The sequence below is a fragment of the Nannospalax galili genome, unplaced genomic scaffold (assembly GCF_000622305.1).
Source record: "Nannospalax galili isolate Female #2095 unplaced genomic scaffold, S.galili_v1.0 scaffold430, whole genome shotgun sequence".
Lineage (NCBI taxonomy): Eukaryota > Metazoa > Chordata > Mammalia > Rodentia > Spalacidae > Nannospalax > Nannospalax galili.
The window spans coordinates 526,106-537,250 of record NW_008328607.1 but is presented as its reverse complement, the minus strand read 5'-3'; the positions used below and the strand labels follow the sequence as shown (position 1 = coordinate 537,250).

The following is an 11,145-nucleotide window of genomic DNA, read 5'->3' as shown; positions in this document are numbered from 1 at the left end:
AATCCAGAATCATTAAATAATTAAAGTGATAAATACTTCTGAGCCGGGTGTGGTGGCACATGACTTTAATGCCAGCACTCAGGAGGCAGAGTTCAAGGCCAGCCTGGTCGACATAGTGAGTTCCAGGCCAGCTGGTGCTACAGGGAGCCCTGTCTCAAAAAGATGGATGGAAAATAAATAAATAAAGTAATAAATACGGGGTTGGGGATTTAGCTCAGTGGTAGAGCGCTTGCCTAGCAAGGGCAAGACCAAAAAAAAAAAAAAAAAAAAAAAAAAAAAAAAAGAAAAGAAAAAGAAAAATAAGATGGGGCCTGATGGCTGATGAGGCCTACATTACAAACATGAGGGTTAAATGGTAACTGCAAGCCCAGGACATGTTAATGGCGGCAGAGTAGTAAACTCAAGGGTGGTAACAATCCTGCTACCACTATTGATCACACCGCTTCTAGACGACCTTCTGAAGATGTTAGTGCTGTACTATAGTCATTGACTGTATCTGGAAGAGGGGTCTAGAAACCATACTTCATGAGCTAAGGTTGAGGCAGCCAGGGAAGCTCAGTTTTCAGAAGGATCTACCAGGTGCTCACCTTCAAAACCTCTGCATGTTCAGCAGAGAATGAGAAAAGGGTTTTGTTCTGTTGTTTTTGAGACAGAGTCTCACTGAAGCCCAGGATGGCTTAGAACTTGTGTAGCCCAAACTAATCTCAAACTGATGTTCTTCCTGACTCAGTCATCCAGGTACTGGTATTGCAGGCATGCGTGATGACACCTGACCAGGAATAGGCTCTTTTTTTTTTTTTAAAGATGTAGGCATGTAGGCATGCCATTCTCAGAAGCATTCAGAAATAGGGTAAATGTGTTAAAATTAGTAATAAGAGCATTCATATATTGGACAGGTACACATCTTCAGAGATGTATCTCCTGAAAAGGGTTAGAACTTTATTTTTTGAGTGGATGATTTTCTCTTCTTGAGGCATCAAATCCTCTTTTTAAAATATCTCAAACATAATTGTCCTTAACACAAATGACAGAATGTGTGACTTCTGTGGGGGGTGGCTATGGGAGGTACCAGTGAGGAATGGAATATAAGAATGATTAAGATGTTCTGTATGAAATACACAAAGATTCAACAAAAAGTTTACAAAAAAAAACCTTCAAACACAAGCAACAATAGCCCTAAGCACTTCAGATCTTCCTTCCTCCTAAGAGCTTCGGTTTCCTTGGGATAGTGATCTCTTGAAGATCAAGAAGCTGATCCCTCAGGAATAATAGGCTTCTATGGGGGTAGAAGCATATCTTGGTAAGATCCCTAAGCCTACACAGAAAGCTTCTTGCTTTCCCTGCCCTTAGAAACAATGACAGAAGAGGATGAGGGAACCCCTGAAACTATTCCCCCCACTTAGAACTGACTATACTCACCAGTATTGCAGAAACTCAATACATGGGCACCAGGAACCAAGATAAGGCTCCACCAACAACATTGAATTGTATGTCTGTTTTTCTTATATCCCTTGTGCATATTTGCATAAGCATTTGCATGTATGTAAGCAAGCGCAGCTCTCTGAACTTGTCTTCCTACAGTATCGGGAGACCCTTATCTACGGCTCAGGTCAAAGGCTCAGGTCTATCTGACCATTCTGTAGAACTCTCTTATAAAGCATAAGGCCTCTCCTTCTCTTTGGAATGTGAATTTATGTTTGGCACACAGGTGTTCTACTTTCTGTTCCAAATGCTCTATTTAGGCTGTGTACACAGAACAGCTCAACCTAACTCCACAGTGTGTATAACCCATTTAATGATTATGATTTGATAGTGTATCACTCTGCCTCTTCATATTTGGAATAGAGCCTAAATTTAAAAAAAAATTAAGATTAAGGTTTAAGGCAATTATTAACTTGAACCCCACATCAATATCTTTTTGTTTATTGAGTTTATAGACAAAACATGGATTTTCAAGGTCAGTGGAGACCATGGATTATAATTCAGTAAAATGCCATACCTGAGCCACAGACAACAAAAACAAACAGTGCCAGAAGCCATGGCCCGACAGGATATTTCTCTTCTTGTGGCCTCTAGAAGGAATAGGAAAAATTAAGATTAAGTTTACTGATTCAATAAATATTCATAGGCTTCTTGCTGCTAGGCACCAGGACTTCTGCTATGTATGAATAAGACAGACTCGGTTGCAACTCCTAGTTACAGATATATAGCTGAGTAAAACTGATTATAAATGATGGGGATAGGTTTGATAAAAATTATTCATTACTTTATTAGCACTGTAGTTTAATGAAGTTAGTGGTCTTAACTATTGCAGGGTCAGATGGGGTATAAATACATAAATATACACAGTGATTTGGGGTGCAAATGGTATTGATAATAATTGTGGCCATCTGTTGAAAGAATAATCTAACCAGATACTCTACTAGGCAGGCCACACCTCTTACCTCTAGCCTGAACAATAGTGCAAGTATTATTACTATTTCTATTTTGTAGTTGAGAAATTGAAGTTCACACTTTGCTAACGAGTTTGGGATTCAATTCATTATGGAGCTTGGGTATTTCCTACTAGATTCATCTTTCATTCTTGCATCTGTGCATTCCCAGAAGGACTTGGGAACACAGACAATTCCTCAAAACCTTCAATATACTTAAAATGGAGGACTTCAGTGCAGTGGAAATCTGTATAACCACAGAAGCATTCCAGCATTCTGGGAGTAGATGTGAGGGGAGCAGCATGTTGTAAGAAAGCTCAGAAGCCTCAGCGATGCTTGCACCCTGGAGAAGTCTCTCCACTCTACTCCAGCAAGCAGGACAGCTGAACCTGCAGACAAAGCCCTGCATACCTGATGATCCTCTCAAAACAAGACTGGCTCCACAACACCTTAGCCTACCTGTAGATGCTTCTTACAACTAAATAAATGAATGGCACAGCACATAGTTTCTGGAGAGACATCAGAAAAAGCAGAGTGTTATCAAATAAAAAGGAAGGAAGAGAGTGGGGGGAAAAGCAAAAGCATCTCGCCTGGTTACTTCTTCATTATCTTGAGCAAAATATAGCCTGCATTTAGTATAAGTTCAAAAACACACTGAGAAACATGTTGGTAGAGTTGATATTAGGACAAATGTTTACTTGTGATGCAAATTATAAATCCAAATTTCAGGTTTCAATTAAGGCTGTGGACATTTTAAAATGTGTTCAACATTATAAAATATGGACTAAATGATTTATGTTCAACGTTATAAAATGTGGACTAAAATATATTTGTCAATACAAACATGAGAGTTTACACATTCAGGTGGAAGGCACTGTTACTGAGGATACAATTCTCTTATGTTGAACATGTTTTAGTAAAATTTTAAACAAAGAAGCACAATCTTCCTTTGATTTGTTTTCCTGGAAAATACATTGCATATTAAAACTAAAAAAAATGTATTTATGTATAAAGTAGAATTACACTCTAGGTTCATGTAAATTATAGATACCATTTCATTTTTAATAATAGTCCTCATACACCTAGAATCTCACCAACTAGGGAGCTAAGGCAGGATTGTTGGGTCTGAGGCTGGCCTGGGTTACATAGTAAGTTCAAGGCCAGCTTGGGCCACATAAGGAGATCCTACTTCAAAGAACCATGATCTGGGAATATAGCTCAGTGGTAGAGTACTTGCCTAGCGTGTATAAGGCCCTGGATTTAATCCCTAGTACTGAAAAAAAGAAATTCTTCATTTTATTATATATAAGGCTACAATTTGTGAGGTCTCAGCTTACCTATTACAGACAGCCTTCTCCTCTTTGCCTTACTGAGATGCACTTGTCATTTTTATGATCATGTACCTTTTCTTAACATTTATTAATGGTTTATAATTATTGACTCCTGAGGGTCTGTCTCCTCTATTAGACTGCAGGCCCCACACAGGCTGGCATTGAATTTCTCTGAGTTATCAATGTATAGTAAAGCCTGGTGCAAACTTAAATATAGAAGATATTCACTACAGAATAAATAAGCATGCAAGTTTCATTAAATATGACTTCTTAGGTCAGGTAAAGGTCTAGGAAGAGTTGTTAGCTAGCTAGCTAGCTAGTTAGTTAGTTAGTTAGTTAGTTAGTTAGTTAGTTTGTTTTGAGACAGCATCTCTTCTAGCCCAGGCTGACCTGGAACTCAAGTAGCCAAGGATGATATGACCTTACCTCCACCTCCCAAGTGTTGGAATTACAAGCATGTACCATCACTCCAGTTTTATGTGGTGCTGAGAATCAAAACCAGGGCTTTACACATGCTAGGTAAGCACTCTACATCCCTAGCCCCTGTCTTTTTAATAATACTGTATAATTGGTAGTAACAGGTGGGTTATCTCTGTATCTTAGTTACTAGATAGAAAAAGAGCAATCAATTGTCAACATCATGTCAGCTTTGACTAAAGATGAAAGTCATTCATCCTCTGGCCTTGACAAGCACTATGCTGGAGAGTCACAATGTATAACAGGTTGCTGCTCTTGACCAGAAAAGGACAAAATCAGTCTTTAAGAACTGCATAACATGAGGCTGGGGACTCATCGGTTAAAAGAACTCACTGCTCTTGCAGAGGACCTGGGTTTGGTTCCCAGCACCCACATGGTGGCTAACAACCATCCAGAACTTCAGTTCCAGGGGATCTGATGCCCTCTTCTGACCTCTGCAGACATTGATTGACAGGGGTACACTTACCTACACGCAGACAATACACTCATACACATAAAATAAAAAAAAATATTTTTTAAAAAAGAATTGCATAATATAACTTCACTGTCATTCTTTAGCACTTAAGACCAGGTCAAGCTCAGATCAAGTAACAATAGAGATTCAAAACAAAGTAACTTGAACAGAATGTGACATTTGCCCTTCTCTACCTTCTTCTAGAGCTTTCCTAAAATATTGCCGTAATTGTTCAGAATCTGATTCCTGCTGCCACTATTTCAATTAATGGCACATTGAAATTTCATTTTCAACTTTATTTCCAGTAGAGCCAAGAGGTGAATCCAGGAGGCTCTATACTAATCATTGGGCTATTAAGGGTGCTAAACAGAGTCCTTTACATTTGCAATTAAACACAAATTATCAGCATGTAGCCTCGAGTACAGAACACAAAACCATTTTTGAGGGCATTCTCCAGTGGATGGAAATTAGTTGAGGACTTTCAGAGCTCTCAAGGCCTTGTCCGATCATAATTCCAGTATATCCTCTTCTGAGAGCTTCGGATTGCTATTTATTCTTTTAGAAAATGGTGCCTAGTACAGTCTCATTGAGACAATTCACCTAAACCTGATTCTACTTCTGGAAAGGTAAGAACAACAATTCTACAGCAGTTCTGTAAATGACAAAGTTCACTTTAAACATGAGGCTCCCAAATGTGAGGGGATGACTGTCTCTGTGATAAGATCCCTGTAGGGCAACTGAGAACTCTGCTTTTTACATTCTCCCTTCATACTGGAGGAATCACTAATGTCCAATCACAAAACAGTGATTCAATTTTTTTTTGTTGTTGTTTCTTGTATCAAGATCTGCTATGTGGGAGAAAAATATTGATCTACCCCAAAGTTATTAGCTAATCATCAAATACTGAAACATCTGCATACCATTACCGAAGTTTATTTCTGAACAATTGGTTTAAAGTTTCAATTAGAACTTGTAAGTCTGTTCCCATTCACTGAACTTCATACTGAATAACTTATCTTTTCTAAGTTACTTCTATCAGCGTATAACCATGTTTGACTTGTAATAAAAAAAAAAACAACAACAAGATTTAGGATTTATGGAATTTCATTTTAAAGAGAAAATTTCATTTTCTTTTTGGATGCTGAACCATTTACAATAAAGCTAACCAAAAGACCAAACAATTGAAAACAAACATTTTTTGTGGCGTGGTTTGGAAACCTTTCATTACAAATTTAGTCTGACCAATCCTCATAGGCGCCAGGCACAGTTCAGAGAACCCAACCATGGTATATCAGAACCTATTAGATATGCCACACGTTAAATATAATTTAAATGTACATTAGAAAGTTGAGTTGAATTGCGGTTATAGCTATTAGATATTTAAATAGTTTTTTCCCAGATTTTCCATTTTTTTATTTAGGAGTCAACACTTTTTTTTGTTTGTTTGTTTAGGTTCCCAGCATTTACCAGTGGTTTTGCAAAGCTGGATGTGCCAGACATGGAGTCCATGGAGGCTAATGGATAAGACAGTTCTGCAAATGAGCTCTTATGTGTTACTTGTGCAGTCACATAAGCTGTCAACTGAGATCACTTAACCTCTGAATACTGATTCCTTAGTTCATTAGAAAGAGCCACATCTAGATATTTTTACTGTGTCAGCAAGTAGGTCAGACACCTTGAGAAGGAAGAATTGATCTCCTAGGAATATGCAATCTTCCCTGTTTTAATGCCAATTAAAATTGTTTTTCAATGTCAACTTGGAGAGTGGTACCTTTTTCCCCTGAGTATAAACAAGGAAGGGAACATAGATCTATGTGAAAATATGATTCCTTTGCGATGGTGTATTGGCATTTTGTTCTCCTAATCACAACTAAATGATCTAATTCCCAAATGAAAGAATTTAAAGAGTTACTTAAGCCTGGAACTGTGTAAAAAGCTCTGAGTAGAGTGATTCCAAGGTTTCTCTGCCACAATTCTGCTTGGTTTTGCAAGAATTCCGGTGTGATGATTACACATCCAGCTTTTCTCTCAGTTAATAAAATCAACATAATTTCTTTGGCTAAAAGGCATTGCCTCATCAAGTCTGCAAGCGTTTCCAGACAAACCCCAAGCTTCAGATGGACTTCCCTTTAACGATACAGGATAATAGATTCCAAGCACCTTTGCTCACAGACTTGTAAACCGACTCGACGACGCAACAACCTAACCCACTCACGCCTCTGATGGTCAGAAGTCACATGTGAGTCTGGCATTTTCTTAAAGGTCAAACTGATTTACCAAAAGAAATCTCTGTGCCTCCGCACAGCGGTTACTTAAATTGCGACTTGTAAAGCTTAAATCTGCAGTTCTGGGGGCATAGAATCCCTGGCGATAGACGGGTCTCTGAGGTTATACCATCAGAATGGGGCTGAATTCCCCTAACGCAGCACCTAAACTCTAGCCCAGCCGCGGCGGGAGGCCTCATTGCAAAAGAGAAAAGGATAGAGGGAAATGTGGGTCAGAATCTCACGCTCCACCTTATGCCCTTTCAACATACACAGGGAGACTATCACAAAGGGGGTAAAGGAAACCTGAGGGTGGTGTGCGCCTGTGAGGGTAGGGATGACAGGGGCGGAGTCTGGGAGCTGGACCTAAATGTCATTCATTCATTCATTCATTCATTCATTCATCACACTCTAACACCTACTAGATTCCTAGCTCAGTGCTCCTGCAGTTGGCTTCGCTATCCCCTAAGATGTAGCTTTCTGCCTTTCCCAAGGACGATGACCCATTCTCCTGGGGAGGATCTACCAACCAGGGCCCTCTCCGCCCTTGAGGAAGCAGAGAAGTCCGCGCCGCCAGAGCCCAGTGGGGACCCTGACTCTGCGGGACCCCGGAGGAGGGGCCGGGAGGCCTGGCTTTGTGCCGGCTGCCCGCCCGCTCCGCCCTGCTCCGCCCCGCGGGTCCTGCCCGTTCGGCCCCCGCGGCACCGCCCCCGCCTTACCAGGGTTTTGGCTACGTTCCCCCTCTGGGTGATGTTTTTGCTGTGCTTTTCGTTAGCCATCCGGATCCGCTGTTTGGCCACCATGGCTTGAGCGCTTCGAGATGCTCTCGACTCCCACCTGCAAGGATGGCCCTGGTGAGCCGCTGCAGCAGGGCCGAGCGCGTCCCGCCGAGGGCCCCGCGGCCCGTCCCGGCGCTGCAGGTGGCAAGGCGCGGCCCAGCCCAGCGCACCCGGCTCCCTGAGCCCCTGACAGCCGGCTCCAGAGAGAGGCCAGCGCCCGGACGGAAGTAATCTCTCATCTCAGGAAACCCTCTCCAACTTCCTCGCTATCCTTCCGGTCCCCCAGCTACCTACCCAGCGCGGCCACCGAGGCAGGAGGCGGGAGGAAGACGCGGCGGCGCGCCGAGCCGCGGGGACCCTGGCCCTGGTGTCGCGGCCCGGATCGAACGCGGCCGGCCGGAGGGTTCCAGCGACCCCGGCGTTTGTGCGCGCGTGGGGTGTGGGGACGCGGTCGCGTTGGGGCTCAGCCAGGCAGAGATTGGGGCGCCTGCGCTTCAGGCCGAGGGCTGGACCCAAAGCCGTGGTCCCAGGCCTCTAAAGTCAAGTTGAGTCTGATACTGTTGGGGGACAGCCAAAAAGAATTTGCCCTCTAGGTGCCTGAGTAAAGGTCCTCGCTGGAGTGGAAACCCCACTTTAGGACCTTCTCCAGAGCTTGTAGAGACCCTTTGTGACATGCTAAGAGGGGCCAGGAAGCTTGTCTTCCCTCCTGGACAAATGCGGACCGGGCTTCCTGAGGATAGAGTTGGACCAGCCCTTCTTGCCTGGGTGGTTAGTGATAGGCATTACACCATAAGACTGATCTGCGACAGACACATGGGAGTGGAATGCAGAGGACGGATGAACAGGCCTTGGGCCTGCAGCACAGATGGATTTGGCGGTCACAGTTACTGCCCAAAGCCAACACGTTGACCAGGCTTGATCCTCCACTACCTTGGGGCATCTTGAACCTTCTCCAAGTCACCCTTGTTCCAGAGGGCCTGAGTGTGTACTCCCAGAGGGCACTGGAGTTTCCCTGAAGTAGAAACAGAGTTGAATTTCCTGAACACTGATATTGAGATTGTACAGAGTGGAGGGGGAGGGGAACTGCTCTCTTTTCCACACTGAACACACTAGTGAGTTAACTTTCGGAGCTCAGGAGGAGGAAATGGCAAAACTAAGGAAGATTTGGGACAGTGGGAAGTGGTGGGGCAAGGGTCAGGTGGGGCAAACAGTAACACCCAGTTGTTGTGAAGTAGACCAGATTTAGCTGATGCAATTCTGGTCCATCTTGCAAGTATTGGAGGCTGGGTCTGGTGTAGACAAAATTTTCCTGGTATGGGTGGGAAATTAGGAAGAGCTCTTTTTTGGTACCCGTTGGTAAAATGGTTCCCTGCCCCACATCATTCTTGTCATTTAAACATCAGCAGAGGCTGCTGGAAATAGCTTGCTGGAACCCACAGCAAGAATAAATCACCTGGAACATGACTGTCCTTGGTTTATTCCTTTCTACTCTAGAACTCACTTCACTTGAGGTAGCAACTACTGGCTTTGTAAATGTTACTTACCGATGTTGCCACTATTATCTCAGGACCACACAAGTCTGCCCTATTCTAGTCCTAGTCCTGCTTTTAAGAGCCAGTGTTTTTGTTTTCTTTTCTTTCTTTCTTTCTTTCTTTCTTTCTTTCTTTCTTTCTTTCTTTCTTTCTTTCTTTCTTTCTTTCTTTCATTCTGCCTTATTTCTTTCTTTCTGTTTTTGTTTTGTTGTGTTTTGAAGTGGGGATCTCTACCTCTGAGGCTCAGAGGTACTTCACTCCATCCCAGTAACTGGGCAGGAGTCAGGGCAAATTCTCACCAGAGCCGGGAGCAGAGGTCAGGCTCTAAGGGACAGTCACAGTATTGAGATTAGATAGGTGTTTTCCTCTTTGGGACTTCAAGCAGAAGCATTCTTCTGAAGGAAAGCTGCCTTGCTACAGCTTTGTGCCGGCAGCCTTGTTGGGGAAATTCATTTTTTGACCTTGACTTCTGCTTGTTACTAAATGGTTTTAAGATTTTAATGTTCACTATATGGCATTTTAATTAGTTTGTTTTAATTATAAATAGAGGGCATGCTCACAATAAAGTCACATGAAAATAAAATGAAAAATAAATCTCTCCCATTCCCATAATTTCTAAGTTGCCGTATCTATCTCCCTGTCCATCCATCCATCCATCCATCCATCCACCTGCCTATTTGTAAGTCCCCTGCTAAACCCATTGGAAGCCAAGAGTGATGGTAAATGCTTAAAAATTCCAGCATTCAGAAGGCTGAGGCAGAAGGATCTCCAGTTCAAGGCCAGCCTAGGCTATGTATGAAAATCCTGCTGCAAGAAGAAAACAAAAACCAACCAGACAAATGGAACCATGCTCTCCTGTCACCTTGCTATCTTCATTTAATGCACCAAGAGCATTGCCGTATCTCCTTATACTATTTTTAAAAATATCTTATTTATTTTTATTTTTTGTGTATGAGTGTATTGCCTACATGTCTGTAAGTGTACCTGTGTTGCTGAGGTCAGGAGAGGGCACGGCATCCCCTGGAACTAGAGTGACAGACAGTTGTTAGCTACCATGTAGGTGCTGGGATTCAAACCTGGGCCCTCTGCAAGAGCAGCCAGTGCTCTTAACTGCTGAGCCACCTCTCCAGTCTTCTATATACTATTTTTCCCTTTTTCGGTCTTTTTGAGACAGGGTCTCCCTGTAGCCCCAGCTGTCCTGGAACTCACTATGTAGACCAGACTGGCCTTGAACTCACAGAGATCCACCTGCCTCTGCCTCTCGAGTGCTGGGATTAAAGGTGTGCGCCACCACACCCGGGTTCTATATACTATTTTTATGGTTGCTTTTTCTCCCTTAAAATAAATATACAGTAAATAATATATTGAACTGTATTATTATAAAGAGATTGCCAACAACCTTCATTGGACCATGTTTTTATGGTTGCAAACAACACTTTATTGAATATCTATGTACATGTATTTGTACACACTTATGCAAGTATATCTGTGTGTGCTATTGCAAAAACATATTACTGGTAAAGCATTTCCAACTTTGGAATCTCTGTAGTGATCAAGATGCCTTTGATATGTCTATGAGTAGACTGGGGAATTGGGCGGGGGGCAGTTAGGCAGCCTGTAGGTGAAGAATAATCACCACAAAGACCAAGGTAGAAACAGCCCTGCCCCCATCCTCAGCTGAGGGTTGAGTTGATCACCAATGGCCAGTGATGCAGTCAGTTACATCAGGGTTATGAAGCCCCATAAAAGCCAGAAAGGTTTGAGTTGAGTGAGCTGCTAAGTAGCTGGACACAGGAAGGTTCTTGGAGGATGTGGAAGTGATGGGCTTTTCCCCCATACCTTGTTCCATGTACCACTTCAATCTGGCTGTTCATAT

At 42.7% G+C, this 11,145-nt stretch overlaps 1 protein-coding gene across 3 annotated transcripts in view; it reads right to left on the bottom strand.

The window, feature by feature from the left end:
- The window catches only part of Serp2 (stress associated endoplasmic reticulum protein family member 2), a 27,307-nt gene extending 17,054 nt beyond the window's left edge, over positions 1 to 10,253 (bottom strand). Inside the window, exons 1-3 of one of the 3 annotated variants that reach the window (XM_017796715.2) lie at positions 8,032 to 10,245; positions 7,678 to 7,795; positions 2,000 to 2,072 (exon numbers count right to left, since the gene is read on the bottom strand). In XM_017796715.2, the coding sequence (XP_017652204.1) occupies positions 2,000 to 2,072; positions 7,678 to 7,761 (157 nt within the window). In that variant the 5' untranslated portion in view covers positions 7,762 to 7,795; positions 8,032 to 10,245. Of the gene's footprint in view, positions 1 to 1,999; positions 2,073 to 7,677 lie in introns of all 3 variants that reach the window. The other 2 variants (XR_003848594.1, XM_008827636.3) reach the window with 2 other exon arrangements.
- Between the last annotated feature and the right edge of the window lie 892 nt (positions 10,254 to 11,145).